The following is a 26,272-nucleotide window of genomic DNA, read 5'->3' on the forward strand; positions in this document are numbered from 1 at the left end:
GAGTCTTTATTGGCCATAATTATCATTCTAAGAAGAGTTTTTGCTTTTACTATATATCTATAGAAAATCTGCTAGGATTTGGGAAGGTGAGGACAAGTTCTTTCTCCCTGAAATATAATATTTAATCACCTGAAATTGTAACGAATCCTATAGAAATAATGATTGTGTAATACATTGAAATTAACTTTCAAGAAAAAGGGCTAGAATTTTGCTAGTTGTGCTGTTCACCAGTATTTCAGGAAAGAGACTTACTGATGTCAGAGCAATAAGGGTTTAAAGGAGGATATGGCTTAGTGGTTATCATTCACGTTTGTATGAAAAAAAGAATTCATATTTTAGTAAAAGCTGGTATACTATTAAACTCCACTTGACGGAATTATCAGTTTAGATCAGAGGTCTTGGTTGTTACTGTCTTTCTGCTGGTATTTGTATTTTTGCCATTAAATATTTCATTAGCTTAATTCAAGAGTGAAAGAGGAAAAGGGGGGAAAAAAACGCTGACGCTCAAATCAATCAAATGTGCCGTTTCACTGCTCTTCCAGTAAAAGGTTTGACGGGAAAGGAGACTGCACCTATTAGCTAATCTCTAAACTGCATTTCATCTCTGAATCTAATTTATTAGCCCTTTACATGAATAATCAAGATTTGACTACACAAAAGTTACTGCCAACATCTCCATTCATACACGACTAAATAGGGCTCATTAGCTCCCTTCCCAACATCCCTATTATGCTCTGTGGTGATGCTAACACCTCTGCCTCTTAGGTTTTCACCTTGAAGTCCTCATTCACACTTCTCAAATGTTTTTGCACCACATCTAGTCCATGTCCAAGAAATCTCAGATCTGATTTTTCAATGTTGCCATCTCTTTCCTCTTTCTTATTGGTACTATGTCTCTCAAATCAGACTCTACAAATCCCCCATTCAGTAGTACCCATGAACAAACCATATCTCACTTGTTCAAAATGTTCCTTGACTCACTTCTTTGTTAAACTCTTAGAATAATCCATCCTTTTTTTTTTTTCTTTTAGGTACCTGAATTGTGAATATGGGGTTTAAAGAGACTGAGGTATCTAAGAAAAAAAACAAACCTCTGGTTTGAGTGAAAAGCACTGAAAGCACAGACTTTGGAAATATTAGAGAAGCAGGTCTGGTAAAACCTGAATTGAAGGAGGAGGTCTGATGCACGCTGAGTCGGATACTGGGCATCCAGGTGTATATATGTCCTATAAGTAGTTGCAAATTTACGTCTGAATCTCAGATCAAGGTCATAGCTGAAATTTGGATTGTATGATTTAACATTGGTTCTATTGTGACAACATCTTTAAAAATGAGAAAATTAGAGCATAAATACTGCATTTCCATGTAGTTTGATGTGGTTAAGTTGAACCAAAAATTCAGATTTCTCTATTCACTCCTCTATACTAAACTTAATATATTGTTCACAATAAAGTAATCTTCAACAAAACTATAGTATTGACAATAATGTGGGCAATAAAAAAGAATATAGCAACAAAATGAAAATACTTAAGAATCTTTATTATGGTAGCATTTTTAAAGTAGATTTAATAAAGAAAGATGAAGAAAGCAGGGATATGTGTGTGTGTGTGTGAGATTATGTGGTAAAAAATGAGGTCTGGTCACTTATAAAGCTTTTAAAGATTGGGAAGCTGGGATTTTTTTTAATTATGCCTAATTTCACATTAAAACTCACAACTTTCTTTCTCTATGGTACCACCACCAATAGTTTTATTTTATCTAGCTGATCTGGAAGTCTAAGAGAATATGTGAAGCTATTTGAAATAAAATACATTGAGCTGTTAGAGCAAGAATGAAAGAGAAAAATGTACTGCCAGCAAGATCCCTGAAATGGAAGAAAAAATATGGTGAGAAAAGGTTTGGTTCTCTTTGAACAAGCTGGTTGCAGGAATGGGGTATGAGGAGACTGAGTTTGAATGAGGCAGTTCCATTTCACTATTAACACTTAAGTAGTACTTACACATGTCTATCTACTACATCTTCCTTAAGTTATTTTGATCTTAGTATTTCTAGAATACATGTTCAAAACTGCTTACAAGTGGTGTAGGGGTTACTAAGAATGAAAATCTTTTTTCTTTGTGAAGCTGCAGTGTCTGGGTTTCCAAGTCCAAATGCTAGCAACTATCTAAGAAGAATTCTGTTTGACAGTCCTTACGTGACAATGGAAAGAGAAGAATCAGAGGAAAACTTATTGCAGTGGCAGATTTGAAGCCCTGGAAATCCGCTCTTGTTGATATTATGGAAGAAGCTGCAGAACCATTTAGGGGACGATTCAGTCACTTCTCTCTTTTGTACTGTGATTCTCTCCATTGTCCTTGGGACTCTGCTCCCAGATAAGCCTTCTGTATGTGTGGCTTGTGACAACAGAGCTTTACAGGGCTAAGCAAGTAAACTCAATACTGAAATACACAACCTTCCAGGAAGTACTAGAAAATAAAAAAATAAAGCTAAGTTGCAGATGCAAGCACATTTGTTAAATTCATTGAACAATGGGGAAGAAAGAACCTCCTTAAGAGTAACTGATTTTTCTGAAAAAAGTAACCAAATTCATAGTCATTTGCACGCTAAAGTGCTACTAGTCGTCAAGGGAAAGAACATGTACAGTGGCCTTTAAGTACTAGTAATCTTTTGATGGACAAAAATCAATTATTATCCAGAAGCAGCACAGTGGGAAGCACTCAACATATTTAGACAGGCCTGAAAAAATCTATTGAAAACCAAAAATACAGAGGGAAAATAAGCATTCCCTATACAAACTTAAATAAATATTCAGTCATCTGATCCTGCCTCTAGTTAGTGAATCCACAGCAGTAAGGATGACAGGATGAAGCTGTAAACTGAAGATACAGCACACGTGATTCTTCTCTATCTCGTTCAGAATTAGTATTTTTGTTATTATTTTTGGCAATTAGGAATTTATATTTTAACGATCACTATGTAATAAACAAAATCATCATAGATGAAAACATGATTCTGAAGTTGATATTTTTAGTTCCATTAATAATGATAAACACGAGAAGCGAGGGAATTTTAATAATAATTGAACTTGAAATTTGAAGACCAGAGAGATAATATGAGGAATATTAAGGAGATGGCATGAGTAGACCTGAGTTTTAGGTCTAGACCTGCAGGTGAAGTTACACAAATTTCCAAAGTATATGATATCATAAATCTTAATTCAAAACTAAAAAAAAATTAAACATTTAAACAATTGTTTAGGGCTTCCTAAAATGAATTCATTCCATCATATAACTGTATGCTGTACCCATACAGTGTTTTGGGCATAGGTTGTATTGTTGAAGGGAGCAAAAAGAATTTATAAACAAGATGCTTAATCTCAGTTCTAATGAAAGAAGCTCCAATACTATTTTGATTGCCCAGGAAAATCTGAGATTATCGTTTAAAGAAGCTGAAAGAAAACTGAGTGCTAAATTAGGCAAGGAGAGAAACAAGAAGACCAAGACATCTAAGGAAGATTGGCCTATAAATCTTGGCCTCCATAGACGAGATTGTCTAGATGTTTGGGGACACACACATAATGGCATCACAGTGCTCTAGCATATGGAGGATTTCTGGATGAGAAGCATTGCTTTAGGTGAACAATTCTCAATCAAGATGCTATTTTGGTCATAAACTATAGTTGTTAGACTTTTCCGTACTGAGCCACTAGAGTTTTCATTTTATAGTATCGGTTGCTTAAGTTGGCTTCAGAGATTGGTCGAAACTCTGTTACTCTATTTTCTAGCTGTGTGACCATAAGTGGGTTACTTAGGCAATTTGGACATCAGTTTTCTCACCCATAAAATAGTATTAATAATGGTATCTACCTCAAAAGGTTACTGTGACAATTCAATGAGTAAATCTATGAGTAGCGCTTTGAACAACGTCTAGCACATGGTAGACATGCAAAAAGGTCTTATTTTTTTGTAATGAACCATGTTCATATAATCATATCTGATGAAGCTGAGAAGCAGACCAAAGCGCCAGCCCCCATCATCATAGTCTTCTTTCAATTTTGCAAATTTTCCAAGATCTTTCCTGCTTCAAGACCCTTGCATATGGTGTTCCCTCTGCTGAGAACTCTCCTTTTCCCTTTCTTTGCCTTGCTAATTCCTTTTCAAACTTCAGGTCTCAGCTGTCTATTCCTCTGCAGAAAGGCTTAATCTGACTTGTCCTTCCACTCCTGACGTCCTGTATAATTTAGGATTATCCTGTAAAAGGCATCACCCCATTTATCTTCTTCTTATATTCTAATCACAAGGTGTGGTGTGTGTATGTGTAATTCTCTATATGAATCCTTACCATTTTCTGAGCTCAATGAGAGCAAAAGACCATGTCTATTTTGTTCACCACATATAGCTTTTAGTGTAATATCACCATCATTCCATGCATATTTGTTAAATAAAAGAATAAATGAATAAAATAAATTAATACATACAATTCAAGAGAAATGGAGCTGATTATGATTAGCACACTGATAATGCTTAATTCTAGAATACCTCACTGGTTTTTTAAAGACGTATAATAAAAATGTTGAACAAGAACAATAAGTGAATTCTTTTTGTGGAGATGTCATTATTCATAACACAGCCAGAATCTCCTCTGAGATTTTCCAAGAGAGAAAAGGACAAAGTAATCATAACATAAATCAATGATCATAACCGCCTTATAAAATATAAATTAAACACCAATAAATTACATCAAGCATAAGGCTTACATAAATAAGGTAAATAAGCTCTTCAAATCTGTTCTTTTCTTGATTGGGGATACTCTGTGATCAGAGTACTCAGAAAAAGAATTTTTTCGACTAAGTGAAATAAAAAACAAATAAAATGTCTTTCCTTTTAAAAAATATCAGAATCTCTTCAAAACCAGTAGAGTGACATACTCTAAAACATAAATAAACTATTTATTAAAATATAAGCTTAGATCATGTTCCACAGTTGACCTTACATCTCAGTTATCTGGAGTAAGGATCTGAGCAGTAGTTCTCAATCATCATTATAGATCAGAATTATCTGTGGAACTTAAAAAGCTAAAGATGTCCAAGGTCCAAAGCCCAGAAATACTGTTTCAAAGGTATGGAATTAATTTTGCGTAGCAGTACTTTTTTACAAGCTTTATGCTTGGCTCTGATATGAAACTAAGATTAAATACCACTTGTTTATCTACAGCTACAAAATTGTTTATGATTGAGAAAAATATCAGATACTTTTTATAAAACAACCCTGAGTAATTAAGCAAGACTGAGAAATGATACACGTCGTCTTAATTATCTGCTTTGTTTGAACAAGAAGTTTGCAATAACCTGCACACTTGAAAAATATTTAAATATAGTCATTTGAAAGTTGCATACTACCTCTAATGTTCCATTTAATTAAATACCATTTATTTACTTTAATTTGAAAAATATTTATCAAGTGCTTGCTATGCCTGAGACACTTTTCTCTGACACTGAGAGATCAAAAAAGTGTAAAATTTGATCATTGGCCTTGCACAGATTCATATCAAATGGAGACACAGATATAAACAAAGTTTCTAAACTAAAAAAGCAATGTATGGTAAGTGCCATGGTAGAGTATTATGATACATAAAGTGTATGCCCCACTCCTCCCCACACACACACATACACACAACTTAATGGAGAGATCAGACAGTTTCATGGAGTGGGTGTTTTTTGAGATAGGTCTGGAAGGATGAATAGGATTTTTCACAGGGGAACATAAAGAACTGAGCAAAGATTTGGAGCCATAAAATAAGTGATGTATTTGCGAGTTTGGCTGGATCAAGGAGAACACAGAAAGAAGTGTGTGGGCCAATTGCTGAGTACTACAGATGTCCCCTGTACAGCACTCTTTACTCTACGAGCACTGTAGAGGCACATAAGTGTAAAAACAGGAGACATAGTGAGATCTTGTTCCTCCAAGGAATGTTCAGTGATATTTGGAGAAATACTGCACACATGAAATAAAGTATAGTATAATATTAATTCTAAACAATATAAAGTACTGACAGGTACTATAATATCTCAGAAATGGAGAGAAATATATTGCAGACAAAGGGAATAGGGCTAACATATTAGGCTAACATAGTAGTAATGGGAGATGAGGATAGAAAGATAGGAGAAGACAAGACTGTAGAAGGGTTTCATCAGGGTCAAAATTTTGGGGACTTTTTAAAGGTCGACAAGGAGTCACTAAAGATTTGTAAGCAAGGAAGCAGGAAAATGACAGAAGTAGATCTCTACAGTGGAGAGTTGGGTACATTGCAAAGGGGAAGGCTGTTGGCATGAAGGATAGTTACATGGTCACTGCAACAGTCCTAGCAGGAAGTAATGAGATCCAGGACATACTGGCAGAAAAAGGATGAGCTAGCATCCTGTAAGAATATTCCATCTGAAGGCCAGGGATGGAGGATTGGTGAGTATAACACTTATCTTTGAAAGGAGAGGGAGATATAAAATTAAGTTAAAAAGGACCTAGCAAGTTTGAATATGATGGATAAGGAGCCAAGTATTCACTGAGGTTCTTAGCAAGGGAGTGATTAAGAAACCTCATGAGCGCTCATCACTGTCATTTCATGATTATCAACTTTGCTTCACTATCAAGAGTCTTTAACCAAAGCTATTTTATTTTGACATGCCTAGAGATCTGACGTCCCTTGTTGCTACTAAAAGAACAAGATTATGAACTCCTCCTTGCTTCATTTGCCACTATCAATCAAATGTAGAAACTATATAAATGCTGAAACTGAGTGGTTGTTTGTTCTGGACATTAACCTTACATTTTTATTGACTACCTGGGGAGACATAAGGACTAGCATTGATAAGCTTATTCTGTAGGTAGAAAGTACTGACTAAATAATATAAGAGCTCCTTGCTTATCCTAAAATTATTTGCAAATGGCATAGTAGCATAAGCGAACATTACGGTGTGATCTAATTAAAATATATAATTACAAGAGGGGTAAAAATATCTAGCTTATCAGTATTAATTTAATTCTGTTGGTGGTGAAAATATTTCTGACTTAAAAAAAGCTTTTGTCATTTGATTTCATTAGGGAGATTAGTCAAGTAAAAGTGATTCTCCATGATGAAAACAATTAAATTGAAGGCGAGGTTAAAATATAATTATAACAGAAAAAATCCAGAAAAATGAATGGCATGCCCTCTGAAATATATTTGCAGGAGATAAAAGCAGAAGCAAAGTTCACATGAGGCTCCTCACATGACTCTATTTATACAACTGCGTGTCCACATATTTTTCAAATCTTAACACTGACAATTCTCCAATAGCAACTAATTTTGTAGAAATGTAAAGATTTCCAGTAATACATGAAGCTGTATTATTAATCAACATAAGCAGCCCAAACATTAATATAATTTACATCATTGAAGACTAACAAAATAAAACTGTGACTAAATTAACATTGACTCATCTGTTACACAGTAATTGCTAAATAACTGTAAAATACATTACATTCTGTTCATTACTGTTCCAATTATAATGTCCTTCTTTATCCACTTCCATGTTTATCTAAATTTATCTAAAAAGAATGGAAAAACAAATACCTACCAAAATGGTGGTAACAATCAAAGAACGATTAGACAAGGAATCTGTGATGTTGGCTGGCTTCCCCTTCTGACTTTCTGTCATATTCAGGCCACTGGCTGGATCCCAAGTTCCAATCTATAAAAGAGCATATGTACTTTGTAAATTGTCCATCAGGCACCTGCGAGAGAGTATTGCAAGAGAAAGTTAAGACTGCTAACACTTATTATTCACCTCTGCTGCATTATCTGCTGTCGTTAAAGTAAAGGCTGCTTGTTTTAAGCATGATTCACTGCTCTGTGAAGTGTGGCCAGTGAAGTGTGACATTAAAGAACAAAATGATCCACTGAACTTTTACAGTCAGTGTGGAAGCTTAATTCTCTATTCAAACCTTCATTCACCAAGATAAACCAAATTTGATGATACCTTGATAGCTGGCTAAAAACTCATTAATAGCGCATGTCTTTTACTGTAATGGATCTATCTCATTCTCTTATTATAAAGATAACATGCCATATTATATGGACAAAGCTAAAAGACAGAGCAAAACCTGGGGATCCAGGATAAATTAATAGGTAAAGGCAGGCTTAAGATAGGCATTGACTGGTATTCTGCATAACCCCCAGTAGGGCAAAATCCTATCCAGAATTACCTTGAGAGCTTTTAAAATACACGTTTGCAAATTTTAAAATACTGTAAGAAAAGGAGACTACAGCACAATCTAATCTAGATAACCCATTCCAATACTTCCACCTATATTCTATTTAATATGTATTTTAATTTAACTAATACCCTCTGATAGAGTAGGCCATATACTCTCAGTGTTCAGACATTTTATACCCACTGAACACAGCCTATGGGATGACACAGACACGTCTCTGGGAGACACATATAAGCACAGGATGCCACTAAATGCATAGATCAGGCGGTTTACATGCACCTGCACCATTGCACCATCATATACAGTCATCACTCAAAGGAGAATAGAGGCAAAAGGAGATCTCAAGTCAGTAGTTCTTTTCCCCACTCTCTCAGACCTGGGAGTCATCAATAGTGAAATTAGTCCTCCTTACCCTCCTAGCCAATTACCAACTTATTTTCCTCAAAGGAAAGAAAAACTATCAATTATCAATTTATCTTTAAAATAAAGCTTTGTATATAAATTAAATTATTTTTAAAGTGACACTGATTTAGCAGGTAATGTTTACCCTGGTCTACCTAAATATGCTAATAAGGGTCCCATCAACATAACCTCATTGAAATGAAATATTATGAGCCTTTAATTTTCTTTATACTCCATCGTATTTATTCTTTTTGATAACTATTTTCATTTGTATAGCTTTCCTAGTCACCTCTTAAGACATCCATCTTCCTTTAATTGAAGAAGCACAAAAGTAGAAATATTAGTGACTTTTGTCATTCCTAAGACTAGATATGTCATTCTAACAGTTGTATATAAGTGCAAACTCTAATTATTTTTTCAAGAATGTAACTATACTAGGGACTCAATATTAACTTTCTTTTAGTGATGTCTAAAAAAAGATCTCTTGCCATATTTTCTTACATGGAGTTAATTTTCCTTACCATTAAAAAGTATATATCCCTGATGTTTGTGTCAATAAAGGAAAAAGCCAAATAATACATGAGAAAGAAAATATTGATTCAGCATTCTTTCCAAAGTAAATTATCTATGGCCAATTAAATTTCTTTAGTTTAGATTATGATTACCATGATGTCATAAAGACGGAGTCTAACTGTAATTCAGGGTCAATAATGGAAGGCATTCGGGGGCCAGGCGGGTAACATCAACGTGCAAAATGGTAGGGCACGAGACAGTAGTAAGAATTTCCAGGGCAGGGCGTGCAGTTTTTAAATCTCACAAAATCTCAAGGCAGAGTAGCAAGTAGGGGCCACAATCCCAACCCTGCTCTGTTCACAGAGCTGTGCACCTTGGGCTGAACGTACCCAGAGCAGGTGCTTTTTGCAAGTGCCCAGCTAGGCATCCCCAGAGCTCATAGAGCCTCTGCTGGGGACCTGGGTGGAGAAGGGCAGAGGGGATGTAAAACCTGGAACTCCTGCTGACCTGCTTAGTGTGTTTCAAATTCAAAATCATTAAAAAACACTGTGTTGGCTAAATAAGACATCTGCAGGTCGTATTTTGCAGTGACTGCCACTTTTCTGTCCCTGGTCTATAATTAATACCTATTACACATTTGTTCCCTTAGATTTTATTTCCTTTCTTTTTTCATCATTGGCTAAATAGCTAGATTTTTCGGACATATAATTCTACCAGCCAAAGCACTGGCAACATCATTCGCCCGCTGCCGTCCGCCTAGTGCTTGATCATGAAACCTCAGGCTCGATCAGTAAATTTTTCAAATTTCTAATCAAATCACTAATACAAAATATTAGCCATTTCACTTACCATTGTCCTCCATGATTACTTTTATAAAAAATAATTTAGCTAAATGTTCATTCATCTACACATACTTACCTGGTTTCACTCTCTGTCAGTGGCTTTTCTAGTACGACTTGGATGGAAGGGTTCTGGCTCATATAGTATGTGAATCTATCATTTCCTATAATCACATATATTAAGTATCCCTTTTTGTAAATCTCAGGTTTCTTAGAAGAATGTTATGAAGTTTCAAAAATTTCAGTGGTATCAAATTATAATCAAATAAAATTTTGTATGATTCCTAGATTTTAAATCTCCTGGGACTGTACAATTCAAAACTTTCTATTGATAGAGGAAATTGTCCCCAGGGTTTGTTTTTTAATTTTTGTTTTGTATTTTATTTTTGTTTTAAGTTACTTGTATCAAGGTAGAAAAGAAAGAGATGCAAGAAAAAAAGAACAAGAACCATGGACTAAGTCAAGACAGTCTTTTTTTTTGTTTGTTTGTTTTTTTTTTTGGTGAGGAAGATCTGCCCTGAGCTAACATCTGTTGCCTACCTTCCTCTTTTTGCTGAGGAAGATTAGCCCTGGGCTAACATTTGTGCCCATCTTCCTCTATTTTATATATGGGATGCTGCCACAGCATGGCTTGATGAGCAGTGCATAGGTCTGTGCCCAGGATCCGAACCTGTGAACCACAGGCCACTGAAGCAGAGCATTTGAACTTAATCACTACACTACTGAGATGGCCCCAAGACAATCTTTTTTCTTCTAATCTATTTTCAGAACCACTATTATTTCATTATATGATTTAATCAAGTCTTTTAAGCACTTTTTTAAGTTCTAAAATGGAATAAAGGTATCTAAGCACTGTTGACCTTGCAGAGTTGTTTTTAGTAGAGTGAGTCTATACCTTAGTTTATTTGGACACTTCAACTTTACAATTATCTTCCTGTCATAAATATTAATAGCACCCTCTTGTACAATTAAAAATGTCATGGTTTGGATAATAAATTACAAAGTCACCCTAATGATAAGGATCAAATTAGATAAGTAATGTGAAAGTGCTTTAAAAATGATAAAGAACTATAGAAAATTATGGCACTATTCATTTTTATCTTATTTTATGTACTGAATAGTTCTTAAACTAAATTTGCTCCTCTTGTCATAAAAAGAATGCATTTATAGTTGTCAAATTATAAAATACACAAAAGATAGAAAAGAGAACATCAACTTAAACTTTGAACTCATGCACATACCCACAGTCAATCATAGAAAATGTTTTAGTGTACTTCCCTCAAGTCTTTTACCTTTTCTTTTTCTTTGTGAGGAAGATCAGCCCTGAGCTAACATCCGTGCTAATTCTCCTCTTTTTGCTGAGGAAGACCAGCTCTGAGCTAACATCTATTGCCAATCCTCCTCCTTTTTATTTTTCCCCAAAGCCCCAGTAGATGGTTGTACATCATAGTTGCACATCCTTATAGTTGCTGTATGTGGGACTCGGCCTCAGCATGGCTGGAGAAGTGGCCCAGGATCCAAACCCGGGCCACCAGTAGCGGAGCATGCGCAGTTAACCACTAAGCCACGGGGCTGGCCCACCAATGGATTTTTCTGAATATCCTATCTTTTGTTCCCCTGAATCTTATTTTTAGCCCCATTCCTTTCATATTATCTGGTTTTCTCTATTTCTTTTCTACCCCTGAATTTCTTGGTAGACAGTTTTTCCCAAGGTAATTTGAGAGAGAACCTATTTTTAAGTCTACTAATGGGTATTGTCAACTTTTGTTTAAATTTTTACAACCATTCTAAAACTAATATTGGATCATAAAAGCTAAAACGACATCTATTCTATGAAAATTCACTGCTTTGGTCCATTCTGCTACTATGTATTCTGTATTTTTAGTTAATTTAATCTGGGGTTGTGAACACTGCCTCTCTCTTTCTTTTGCTTTGTATATTATAGTCCATCTCTCTCCAGGGAAAAAATTTGTAATTTTTGATATAATCTTTAAGACAATTATTCAATATTCTCTGTATGGTTTACCTGCTTTTGATGTTTATTAGGATTTCTAGCCAGAGTTTCTTTTGGTTGAGTGTTTGCTTTTCAATTATCATTGCTCTTCAACAAGACTTAATATATTTGTAAAGGATAACTATGTGACATGCTTCTTTCTGTTTGCTAATTTGAAAATATTTTTGATACATTCCTATATAAAGAAAACTTGGCTAAATAAAGACATTGTGTCATAGTCTACTTCCTTCAGAGCTCTGTAAGTCTTATTCATGTTTTCTAATATTTAATGTTGCTTAAAAGACTCAAGATAACCTAATATTTGTTTCTTTGTTTGTAAATATTTTTTCCTTGAAAGCTTCTAGTACTCTTCTATTTGGACATTTGAAATCTCAATGCGGGAGAGAAAGAGGAAGAAAAAGAGAGAGAGAATACGGTTATTTTCAAATTATATTTGCCAGAAATATAATGCATTTCTCCACTTTATGAAGGTGGGTTTTATTGCATTTATAACTTTCTTGAATTACTCATGTTGTCATGTCTTCTATAAATTTATACTCTTTATATGGAATATTTTTACCCCTTTCACTACCTTACATACGTATCTTGATCACTGATTCAACATTTGAGAAAAGCAGTTCCCTCTTCTGTGTAGCAATGGACAGAACAACTTATAAATGCCCCCAACAACATTACACTTTAATTGTAATTCCTTTCTTAACTTCCTGGAGTTAAAACTTAAATCCCCGAGGATAGAGACTGGCTTACTCAGTCTTTATCCCAAGGTCTTTGAATATAGGACATAGGAGGGGCTTTCTACGTGACGTTCTGAATATATTGGTTGAATGAAGAGATAAAAGTATTATCTTATTTGTCTCAGAAATGCAGCTTATTTTTGCTTTGAATTAAAATTATATTTAATTTTTATTTATCTTATCTTCCTTTGTTAGAATCTAAGTGCGTTGAGGGAAGGATGTTACCACTTTTATTATAGATAATAAACATCCAATGAGTATTTATTGAATGAATGAATGGATGAATGGAATAAGTAAATGAATTACTACATGATGAAAACTTTCAGATTTTTTTAAGTTGTTAACTTTCCGAATCTACTCATTCATTCATTAATTCATTTGTAAAATATTGAATATATATTGTGTGTCTACTCTTTTATATTTACATGTTTTGCTTACCATGTTTTGTTCTTCATGGTTTGGTCAAGCTTTATCTTAATATCAAATTTAACTTTTGGGATTATTATGCCACATACCTGTGCTATTTATTTGCATTTTTCTTGAGCTATATTTTATATATATTAATATATCTATTTTATAAGAATTTTATATAAATATTTTATGCTTTCTCTTTTATATTTCTCAAGAATGTTTAAATTCTTCATATAATTTTGCTTGGTAACTATATTTTCTCTTCGGTTTCTTTGTTTTATTTTTTCATGTAGAAAAGAACATTTGTTTTCAGAATGATTTTAAAATTATTTATTGACGTATCTCCTTAATTAGTTGATGCGTTATTTATTTATCTTTGCTTTTGACAGTTTTCTCAGTATAAATTTCCTTTGTTTTGCAACTCATATTACTCCTTTTTGTCCAAAGGAGATTTCTCTTTCCTCCCCTGAGCTACATAATTGTTTACCTCATCCGTAACTAGCATCTTCTAGTTTCTTCTAAAGGTATTTATTAGCTCCACTTCATGTAAGCAGAATCAGAGGGACATATTTCTTACTCTCTGTGGAATTTGCAGTAATAATCTGTTTGACAAGTACACCAAGAACTTCCTCAAGTAGGAACAAAATAAACATTTCTGGCTAGGTTTAAAAATATTAGTTAAAAATAAAGTCAAGCTCATTTAAACTTAAGAAATCATTTAACATAAATTCTGCACTAAAAAAATAGTTGGTACAATAGAATCTATGAAAATTCTATTTACATTGTCTTGTTGACATTTACTAACAATATATCCATGGATGTTGGGGGATGGGAAAAAAAGCAATGTAGTTTTTCATTACAGAACAATGTAAAAGAGAAAAAGAATTCTCTGATCATACATTGTTTTGACTTAATGTCAGACAAATATATTTGTCTTGAGCAAAGAGCATAAGTAGTAGTTTTCCAAAGAAGGCCTGTGTGGTGATCATGAGAGACCACACGGTACATGATGTTTAAAACAGTCTTAGAATAATGTGGAATCTCTATCATAAAATAAGTTTGCTTTAAAAACAATTCTTCCCAATAATTAGTTGCCTCCAACCACATGGCCCATAGAGGGTAGTTTGCCTAGAAGTATATTTACCATTCCTTTTAGAAGAAAGGACATCCCTGATAGCACTAGTTGAGGTTATTGAGAAGTGGAAAGCACAAGGAAGGTATTGATATTAAACACTAATTTTTATTTAGGAGATAAACATTATCTCCAGTTGACTGAATATACACTGATGGACTGTATATTTCTCTATTAACTAGTGTACCCATTTTTCCTAGATAATTTGCAAACTCAGGTTTCTCCTATATGGTGCATGAATAGTGGGGACAGAATTTTTCCAACACAGTGGTGTTCTTGCTAAGTGTTGCAGGCAAATTAGAGATTTTTTTCCCCCTCACTTACTTCACCTCTTCTACCGTTGAATTTTTAAATGACTTCTAACGTTGAATTTTTAAATGAAAAGTAGAGATAGTTAATTGCATTACTGTCTAATAATAGTACTGTCTAATAATAATTAATAGTAATGTACTTCCATTGGGCTAAGTATTAACAGGAGATCACTTAAAAAAGAACTGGCACTTGATCTCTCAAAGATAGACATGAAACGTTTTATAGCAATTCCTTTGTGCTGCCTGACAGGGAGAATTCAGAGCAAAGAACAATTACCTGGGAACTGGGCCACCTTCTCACATAAGTGACTTGGTCTGTGAGGACAGTGCAAAAAACTCCTCAGTTAATCACTTTCCTAAAACCGTCTTTCCACTAGTTTCCACAGGGTCTGAAATTTCACCATTTAAGAACTACAGTGTTAATAAGAGGACAATAAATCAATAAATGTATAATTATCTCACAGAAAGGGATGACTAATATAAACATAGATTTTTCACCTTTAGGATTTTTATTTTTGTCCAGGGCAAAGTCAACCCTAAACATAATTAAAGCATTAAAAGACAGGTAGTAGTTTTGATTTTTTAAATAAAACTGAATCAATAAACTAACTGTTCTCAAATATAACAACATGATAACATTCAATTAAGGGCCATTTTTCCAAGGATAAAAACATAGATCAGATATTACTTTGAAATCAAACCAATGCATTACAATTATGTTTAGTATACATGTTTAACTCAAATTCAGTAGTTGAAAGAAAAAAAGTCAATATTTGGCATTCTCTGATGGGCCAAAATAAGAAATTGTGTGCCATCAAATAAGGTAATCCTATTGATTGCTAAACATAAACATCATCTGTAAATATTTTTCTTAAATATTTTACCATCCTGAAAGTTAAAAGTTATTAAGCAAAATAATAACTATAAACACACTGACGAACAACCAAAAAAATGTCAGTACATGGGGCCAGCCCAGTGGTGTAGTGGTTAAGTTTGCATGCTCCGCTTCAGTGGACTGGGGTTCATGGGTTCAGATCCCAGGGGTTGACCTATGCACTGCTTGTCAAGCCATGCTGTGGCTTGGTGCACATACCCTGGTCTGGGTGCCAGGCATCCCACATACAAAGTAGAGGAAGACGGGCACAGATGTTAGCCCAGGGCCAATCTTCCTCAGCAAAAAGAGGAGGATTGGCAATGAATGTTTGCTCAGGGCTAATCTTCCTCACCAAAAAAAAAAATAATAATAATAATAATAATATGTCAGTACAGTTGTGAGACAAGGCAAATAATGAATTCTATATAACAGTTAGACAAATTAAACATCTCCAAAGAAAGATGGTAGGCTTGGATCCTGCCCAGGATGCATTGTTGCCTTTTAGGAAGCAAACAACACATTTCTGACTGGCTTAAAGATTACTAATCAATAGCACCATTAGCATTGCTTTCCTACAGGGAGGCAAAAGAAATCTCAGTTCCTGGGAACACTGGGGGTCATTGTTGCCATGGGGACCAGGGTATGTGCATCAAATGCCATCGAAGAAAGGAAGATGAAAATTGCTATGTGTCAGGTATCTAGAAATCTATCAAAGAAATAGTTCTTACCTATCAAGTGTGAATTTTCAGATTTAGATAAATTTTGAAGTCTGTAAATTCCGTTTAGACACCTTTTTCATAGGGAGTTAATGAGTACAGGATTCTACAGGCAAGAGAACGGTCAATAGCAAAGATTTCTGTAGAAATTATTACTTTTCTTAAAAAAAAATACTCTACAAAAAAAATTCTTCAAAAAGCACTTTGAAACTTGTTCTGATCCTGGAACATATATGCCTGTAGACTCAGGCAGGTACCCTCTCCATATATTATCAAAATATCTGAGTTTTCAGCAAGAAGCCTATGGATTGCTGATGCCAGTTTTTGTACTGGTGGGTATGCAAATGCAAGCAGTGAATATTCAGAAAGTAAAGATGGTTAAAAGTTGAAATGAATCTTCACTTGAAAGTGAAATATGACAAATTTAAACTTTTTAAAGGTTTGCAAATATGGATTACCTTGCCTTCTATTATTTATATAAATTCTTAACTTTGTAGAAATTGACAAACATATGTTCCATAAGATGGCTTTTTGTAACTACTTTTCTTTGTCAAGATTTTCTCTAAGGACGCACATGTTAGGAGCTGATTTTATTATAAAGGCATGCTGAGGCAAACACATGGTGTAATTGTTCATAGTCTTAAACATTTCCAGGCCCCTTATCACTATCTCTGGCCAGAGAAATGTGTTAGTTTCATCCTTAGGTTTTTTTCAAAATTAATATAATATTAATATACAAAGCCAATTTTAATAAGGATTTATTAGACTCTTTCCATTAAGGAGACAGAGAATTCTCTTCTCCAAGTTCTATTTTAACATAAAGATCTCATTCAACAGAATATCAGCAAAATAACCAGAACAGATAGCAAATTGCGATGTTAGAGAAAGGACAGGAGACGTAAACAAGAATGATTTTAGTTTGACACCTCTACTTAGAAGAAAATATTCCCTAGTGCAATAAAAATCCATTTGAACAACTATCAAACTATAATAATAACATTTTTTTTTTTCCTTGGAAAGCACACGTTGTACATAGTGGTAACAAAGGACATTCAGTAAGAAAATTCAATCATGTGGTAGGATTAAGTGATTTTATTATTGCAATATAGTTTCTTAGAAGAAATTCTTTTTTTAGTATAAGTGGTTATTTTCCCAATAATGGCTTCTAGATAGCTCATCTTGCAAAGGAAACCCACCATTCAAAACTATTTTGTGTAAAACTCTTCCAACTGTTTTTGCTCTAAACAGAATCCTGTTGAAGCTATAATCTAAGAACCTTCTGAATATTTCTTAACATCTTATGACATTATTCATGTGTTTTGTTCCATCTGAAGCTGGTCTTTCCTAAGCACGTAGCTAGGATTCGGAGGGCTACGTAAGTAAAGTTAAACCATTTCCAATGGTAAACCACATCCTAGTTACACATTCTAAAAACAAAAGAAAAGCTATAAAACTCATTTTATTGTCAGTTATAAAGACACTTTTGTCTCCTCCATTTTTCTTGACATTTACCATTTTTGCTATTTTTCCCTCTCCTTCCAAGTGACTCCAATAATTCCACTGACAAACTGACTATACAAATAGACAACAGTCAGACCATGTATGACAATAGAACTTTGACCCAGAACCCCTGGAGCAAACATCCTGGGAAGCCACACTACAACCTCTGCAGCAATCTGCCCAGAACGGTCAAAATTCGTTCAGTAACTTCCAGCTTCCCTTTCTTTGGTCACTCTTCCAACTCAGGATGAACCAGAGAAAGTCAAATATGTCCTCCAAACCAATCACCCAAGATGCCCCTCTTCTCATTAGCCCACCTCCAGTTTCCGCATGCAACAATCTCCAATCAGAGCACACCTGAGGCCTTTCCTTTTCTCCACGATACAGCTTTTCCACTCCCCTGCCTGCCCTTCAATCCACTGAACATAAGTGATGGTGGCAGACTCCCCTGCTGTAGCAAACTCTGAATAATAACTTGTTTGTTCTCATTTGAGTGGTCTTTGTTTATTTCCACACCATAAACTTATAACAAGGGAAAATTTATAAATAAAATAATTATTTCTACTTTTTAATGTAATATTGGAGTGTCAGAAAGTATTAAATTTCTGACCAGATTTACCATTTGGTGCATCTTTGTAAGCTCAGACTTCAGTACTGCCTTCTCCTGTACTCTAAAATCCTTTACTCCTTGAAGCCTTGACCCACAACCCCAGCCCACTGATCGCTTAACTACTGGATTTCTCTATTCTCACTCTGTAGGTATGGAGCAAAGCTGGAAAAGGCAAAAAACTGTGCTATAGGGAAATAACTCTGCACCAGACACTTGAGTGAGCTATGTGAAGTACCTCTTATGATTCGCATAGTGATCCTTCATTCATTCAACAGTCAATAAATATTTCTTGAGGATGTACTTTGTGCCAGACGCTTTGTTAGGACTTGAATATGTAAACAGCGGGAAAAGGGACATTTTTTCCCCCACCTAATAGGATGTGTATTCTGGCTAGGGACACAGCCTTTTTTAAAAAAAAAAAAAGTACACATAACTACATAATTACACATTGTGATAAGTGCCAGGAAGGAAAAGTACATGGCACTAGGAGAAACGTACATTTGATCAGGCTTAGGGGACATGTAGCTAAGGAAGTAACATTTAAGCTGTGACCCCCAGGATGAGTAAGAGTTACCCAGGCAAAGGGGATTGGGATGGGTATTCCAGACTGGGAAAACTCTATTGCCAAAGTAATAGAAAGCTTTAAACCTGTGAGGAAATGAAAAAAAGCCAGGGTAGCCGGAACATAAAAAACACCTGAGAGGTTGGTGAGAGTTGAGGAGGAGAGGGAGGGAATGCTTTAGAAATCATGTTTGGATTTTAATCAAAATACAATAAGAATAAATGAAAGGGTTTAAATAGAGGAATGACAGGATCAATTTGCTTTTAAAGACATTGGCTGGCTGCCATGGTTTGAAGAATGGATTACAACGGGGAGTAGAACAGAGAGGCTTGTTGGGGCTCCAAGGTAGATGTCCAGGTGAAAGGTCTCCTGGCTATGATTACAGCAATGGATGTGGCAAGAAAAGGATGGATTCTAAACATATTTTAAAAGGAGAATATACAATATGGTCTTTGAACTGACTAGAAGAATTCAAGCTGGGAAAATCACTTATTCTGATTTTCCTTTTCCTACTGTTAGTACTCAATACCACGCTCCTAAAGAAAGAAACTGTCCCATTATTGCCTGAGGTAGACAAAGTCACCTCCTGTTTTTTCCCCTTATTCCCTCTCTTCTGCTCCAGGGAAGGCACTGCCATGGTCTGGACAGCTTGTTTGGACAGACTTGGTGGCTGTGTGTGCAGTATCAGTGACCCTTCTTGGACCGTGGCTAGCTGGGCTAGGTTCCAACCAAGGTCCTTCTTGAGATAAATCTTTTCCAAAGTGGAAAGGATTCACTTTGATCCACGGGCACTATCTAAGTGGAAAGGATGTGTCCACAGTAGCATTTCAATCCCCAGCTCAGTTCCCTGACATGTCCTACCTCTCTCTGTTCATCAGAAACACACCCATTCCTTCCTGGTTTATCTGGTCCATGACTGTAAACATCAGAAGCATGGACTTTCTTCCTATTAACTGTTTCAATCCTAAGGTTCACATTTCAGAAAATGACCCAAAATATGTCATTTTAATGACATACAAACATCTTTATTTTTAGCAGTTATTACTGCATAATCCTATATTATAATTTTAAGAGTCCATTTATTATTGGTAGGTATCCTTCACTAGACCATAACCTTCAGAAGAGCACAAAATAGATGTTCACTGCATTTCTGTTAGAGAATTAAATGAATACATGAAGTGTGCTGGTCAAAGATGACCAAGGCAAAACTAGTAAACAGCAGTAGCATGAGCAGTTATAGATAAAGCTAGCATTTTACACATTATCTTGGTTCATTTTCCTCACCCAGTCATAAGATAGAATTGAGAGAGTTAAAATTCCTAGCCTCAATCCCTATAAAGATGGTATTTCCAGATTATTTTAGAGACCATTATATTCTCACTTCAATCTGTCCAAAAGGAAAGCCCTTTGCATTCTACTTTTTTTTTGAGATGAGGAATTTGGCATAAAGTAGTTGGGTGAAAGGATGAAATTCACACAATTGTTATGATAGATCTGGAATTGCAATTTAAACCTCCTGCATCACCGTCTATTGAACCTTCCAAACTGTGAACTCTATCAAGGTAGGAACTCTGTCTTTTCACCTATGGGTTGGTAACTATTCTTTTCAGGAAAAAATAAAAGTAATATCAATGAGATTTATTAGTCTTCATGAAGCAAATATTGCTATTACCCCATGAAACAACTGAAGACATTGTGTTTTAGAGAGATTAAGAAACTTGTCCATAAATGGTAAACGGCAGAACAAAGATTTGAGTCCAATTCTGTCTAAATCTAGTCCTTGATCTCTTAACCATTCTACTAAATTAAAACAATGAGTGCCTTTTGCTACTTAGTAGCACTTTAGTCCTACTGAGTCAAAGTCAAGTCTGCCACAATGGAATTTCCAAAACATTTCCATTATTCTTAAGATCTGACTAAACTAAATCTCCCCTCCCTCTTTTAGCTAATGACTTTATGTACTTATTTTTGAAAATATTGAAAACATTTGATGTGAAATCTTTTAATTCATTTCTCTCTAACTTAGCTTCACTCATTCTCAGTATCTTATCTCTTTTCTCAGGAGACTCACGCAATTTCTTTCTAATATTAATTTCTTCCACTAATTTCTTCTCCAATCTTTGATTTCTACCTTTATCATTGGCTTCTCCCACTTTTGCCACCTGGCTCCTCCATTATTCCTTAAAAACATAATCCCAGTGCTCTGCTATTCCTTGAACTAACAACATTGCTGAAGATTCAGTTAATGCCTTCTGTCACTGTTTATTCATCTCTCACTTCCATTCTCAGAATAGTTTTAAATTCATGGCTCCATACTAAAATTATTCCAAACTATAATATCTTACCAAGCAACTACTAGGCCTCCAGGTTAATCTCTCTTTGAACTTACATTGTATACTAATACATGCAAATATCTCGAAGTTACATTTACCGTATGACTCAAAATAGCATTTTCGTTCTATTTCCCACTTCTCCTGTACGTAGGGGTGTGTGTGTGTATATATACATATATCTTATGATCAAATCAAACACTATGCTATGTCTTTCCCTTTACTGTTACCTCTTTCTGAAATGACTCAATCTCTACCAATCAATAATTCTTTCATTACCCTTTTGACAGGTGAAAGAGACAACTTTCCATTGTATTTATTTACAAATGTGTGTTATGTAACCATTCTATGTAACAAGACCCCTGAGGATAAGGACTGTGTGTAATTAATTTAACAAAAATTTTCAAATTTCAGAGGAGAATAAAAAACATTTACAAAATGTCAGGGCAACATGTCTAACTCCCATTGTCGTATTCTCAGTATGGTAGATCATCATACGTATTTGATAACCACTGTATTCAGGGCCTTTCTATAATCCACATTACAGCCTAGAGAAAGCTGCTCCAATGTTTTCTTTATTTGGAGTCCAAGACAGTACTGAGTCTACAGTAACATGAAGAGCATCACCATTTTTATGTTGACGTGTTGAAATACAAGCAATAGTCGAAGCTCATCCTAGTGATTGCATACTTCCAAAAAGCAAGATAGTAACGTCCCCAGTAAACACGATAAAACCCGTAAGAGCTGACTAAATTCCACCATTATCAATTCCAGTCCTGGTATAGACTAATGTTCTCATCTTGGAAACAAGAGAGTTAGGAAGTAACTGCCTCATGAATATTTGAGTTTCAGTTTATTACAAGAGATTCCTGACTTTGCATGATCTTGACAAAAGGCGAAATGTGAAACTCTCAGCGGGAGGAAGTAATGCCCCTATCAGCTTCCGTCATCAGTTGGTCATGATGTATTTCTCCTTGTTTTGGTGACATTATCAAAAATTTGTGTTTTCTCTCTCCTGCATCATTTGAATCAACATTCAAATATGCTGTTATCTCTCAGGCTAACAGAGCCCTTCTTCCAACTCAATTTCTTTCTTCAGTTTCTATCTATGAATAATGCTCCATGTTCAATTGCTAGATGAAATATAAGATACCTTACTATCTTTAAAGCAGTATTATCTAAAATAGAATTTCTTCTCAAGTTCTTATCAAAATATCTTTTTAATACATAACTTGCAATGGTTCTATCAGGAAAATATCTAAATGCATATATTACAAATATAAGCAAACATACACTAAAATGTTCTTAAAGTAAGGACATACCCAAATTCTATTAGCCTTGCTTGTACTTGACCTCAATCCCCTGAAATGGAATCAAGTAAGACAGATCCAGTGCAATGTGTTGCATTTGTGTTCATACGTAACTTACTTGTGCACATTAATTCAGACATTTCTCTTGAATATGACTCAGTAGTAGAAACCTGTTTCTGTATTGAATCCTTTTTTATGGCCTGCTTCTAAGTAAGAAAGTCTATGTAAGCACAAGTGATTGTAAGCTGCATATACAAAGACCCATATTAACTCAAATATTTTCTAATTACTATAGCAAATATTACCTAATAATATAACCTAATTAAGATTATACTAATATATTAATATATGCTATATTATATTATAATTAAGATTATATGCATTACATACAGAGTATCAGAAAAACTTGGTGAGAAAATAAAATATTTAAAGTGTCTTAAGGGCCGGCCCCGTGGCTTAGCGGTTAAGTGTGTGCACTCCGCTGCTGGCTGCCCGGGTTCGGATCCCGGGTGTGCACCGACACACTGCTTCTCCGGCCATGCTGAGGCCGCGTCCCACATACAGCAACTAGAAGGATGTGCAGCTATGACATACAACTATCTACTGGGGCTTTGGGGGAAAAAAATAAATAAATAAAATTATTTAAAAAAATAAATAAAATTAAAAAAAAAAGTGTCTTAAGACATCCTTTATCCCTGACTCCTAATTGTCAATTATTATGTTCAGTATAGTAAATTGAAGATGTTTTTTTCAGAGTTACTCAATAAAGTCAAATGTCAATGAAATGTGACTACAACAGGGGCTATTTCTTTATTTCTTCATTAGGATATATGTTTCATTCAATAATTAAAGTAAATAGACTGAATGCCACAAGTACCTTTTCCAGACCTTCTTCCTTGAGGCTGATCACATCCAAATCAAAATCTGTTCGTAAGCCATTGGTTTTGTTGAAAGTTATTCTGCCTGTGAGGCCTTCCCAATGCGCCTATGGAAAAAGAAAGAAGGAAAAAGCATCAATTAGTAAATAAGGGCAGGGAAAACATTTTTCTACAAAAATTGAAAATATCTTTATTACTTCTCATAAATTTACATTGCTACATATTTTTAAAACATTTTTTATTCCCTTCTGAACTTTGAAGGATGTTTTTTCTAAATAAATGATCCTAGTCTCAGTAAGAATTTAGTGTAAATTTTTCATTTTAAGTAATGTATTTTCCAGGTATAAGTTTTCTTTACGAGAAATTTGAAGACTATGTTTTAAATAGCAAACCTCTTTTAGCAAAGTGAGAAGAATTTGGTCACTTATTATAATATATGAGATAGTCACAATCTCACTGGAGATTACAAATGGAACTACTGTTATAAAATACCACTCTTAAATTCATACTAATGTGAAAATAAACATATTTTATTACAGTGAAAGAAACCGAATCTAGGAAAACCTGCATTATACAACTTCAATTATATACTTTCCCCTTAGAATAATTCACTTATTACTTTATTTCCTCTTTTAAGTGAGACTGGGAGAAATGTATCAAAACTATTTCACATCAAGCTACAGTTTCTGTAGAAGGAGCTCTCCATGGAGGAGGTGGGAATATAATAATGTAGCTACGTAATGGGTCTACCCTTCAAAGGTGAGCAAATATCTGAGCTTACTCAAAAGAAGTAAAACTCAGTAGGGTAAGAGTAACATTTCAATAAGGACTACAAATGAATATTATCATTATTACATTTCTTAGGCTCCATGTGTTTATTGGGTACTTATGCATAGGGATTCTAAAATAGTTTTAGGCTAATAAATTACAAACAAATAGAAAAAATTATCATGTATATCTATATGCATATTGCAACATGTCATCACTGAATTTAAACATGTGGTAACCGACCTCCAATAGACAAGAAATAATTATTTTTAACCCAATTTCTTCCAAAGAAAATAATTTCAAGGTGTTAACAAAAATGTGTATTGTATAAAAATAGACAATGGGATCAAGATGTACAGGAGTAGAAGTGTGGAATAGTATAACAAATCTGGGATAAAGACAGTGCAAAGAAATGGACATCAGGTGAAACTGATAAATAAATTCAATCACAAATTCAATTCTGAACTTCCTAGCAACCAAAGCAAAGAAGAAAATATGATGAAAACACAATATACAGGGTCTATAAGACACACCAATTGCTCAGCAAAAGCACAACTTTTCCTGGTACTGAGACCTGAGAGAAATGTCTCCTGCTGCTCCTCATAAGGGACACTGAGATTTAGTGGAGAAGGTTCTCAGTAACACTTTACAATAAACGCAACAGTGAGTTTCATACAACTGCTTCTTAGGGGACTGTTTGACACACGCCTCAATAGACAAGTGCTGTGTTCAGAAAAAGCAATTCTTCAACTAGCCAAACCTGTGTACTGTGTTTACAGCTTTCTGATGCTGAGTTTTAAATCAGAAGTCAAAGTAGAATGTGGAGTGTGTCGAGCAATAAAAGAGCTGCATATTCTTCAGGGAGTATCATTTCACCTATCTGAGAGTTTGATAAGAATTAGACAAGGAAAATTCATGAATATTCTTTGCCAAGGACCTAGAGATTCTTCATTATGATCCTATTTGCATTTTTATTTTCATGATTAATAATTTATTATATGATGAACTGATGATTTCTTTTTAGCTATTAATGAAAAAGCTTAAATGGTAATAATACCTGTGACTTTTTACAGCAAAGCCTAAACTTTCATATAAAACTCCTGTTGTAATCAAATAAAAAATATTCTAAGCTGACAAAGGAATTTCCTTCATGAAAGGAAGAATAGGAAGAGTGTGTGTGTGTATGATCTTTAAGAGTTTTCCCTTTTTTTCTCACTATGAGCATGCTTGGTCTATAACTATAACAGACGTAATCAGAAATGATAAACGGCCATAAGAATGGTTGCATTATGCAATATGAAGCAAACGTTGCGCTTTTCCGAATCCATATATGCTGTTTTATGTTAACTGCTAATATAATTGAAATAACTAGACATTATATTTAGGAATCACAGATCTAAATAATAATTCTTTAAGACTTACAAATTGGGTGTAATTTAGTGTCGTGCAAATGGCATTCATGTTAAAAATTCATTGCATATTTCGTTGCCTAAAATATAAACAAACATTCTTTAAATATCTACATCTCCCCATAAATGAAAAGTAACACACGTGAAGATTCAGAAAAGTGAAAACTAACAATGTTATAAATCACAGGTCACAAAATTTCATCTGTTTACATAATCATGGATATTTTGAAGGATAGCCATTTATTTATCATGTAATTTTCCTCCTTTTGTTCCATGTTATTTAGCAAAAATATTAATTTTGCTTGTACGGGGGAAGAGAGAAAGTTTGACTTAAAAGTAGAAGGTCGCCTGTTAGGAAAACTGCAATAACGTCAATTCATTCAGCTTGAGGACAAAAGAGACAAGGCAGGTGTGCTTCTCCTGACTTACCTCTTTAATTAGGCTCATAAAGCGGGTCCCGAAGCGCCAGGGTTTGTGTCGATTACACTGTAAGGAACTCACTGTCATCTGGGGAAACTGTTGGACACCCACAGACACCACGTGCACAGCATCATACATTAGAGCAGCATCAGTCTGAAAACCGAGAAAAAAGAAAACATGGAGTCAATACAACACGTGAAAGCCACAGTAGGCAGCTTGGCAGTGGAGAGAAGGAAGGGATGAGAGAATATATACCCAAGTTTTCCTTATGTAAGGGAGAAAACAATATC

The 26,272-nt window shown here is 34.7% G+C and overlaps 1 protein-coding gene across 4 annotated transcripts in view; it reads right to left on the reverse strand.

The window, feature by feature from the left end:
- GRIK2 (glutamate ionotropic receptor kainate type subunit 2) overlaps positions 1–26,272 on the reverse strand; it is a 654,115-nt gene that overhangs the window by 243,309 nt on the left and 384,534 nt on the right. For all 4 annotated transcript variants that reach the window (XM_058566570.1, XM_058566566.1, XM_058566567.1 and 1 more), the window contains exons 7-9: positions 25,992–26,135; positions 23,385–23,492; positions 7,613–7,726 (exon numbers count right to left, since the gene is read on the reverse strand). In XM_058566570.1, coding sequence (XP_058422553.1) covers positions 7,613–7,726; positions 23,385–23,492; positions 25,992–26,135 — 366 coding nt within the window. The remainder of the gene's footprint in view (positions 1–7,612; positions 7,727–23,384; positions 23,493–25,991; positions 26,136–26,272) is intronic.

This window comes from Diceros bicornis, chromosome 23, assembly GCF_020826845.1.
Source record: "Diceros bicornis minor isolate mBicDic1 chromosome 23, mDicBic1.mat.cur, whole genome shotgun sequence".
NCBI lineage: Eukaryota > Metazoa > Chordata > Mammalia > Perissodactyla > Rhinocerotidae > Diceros > Diceros bicornis.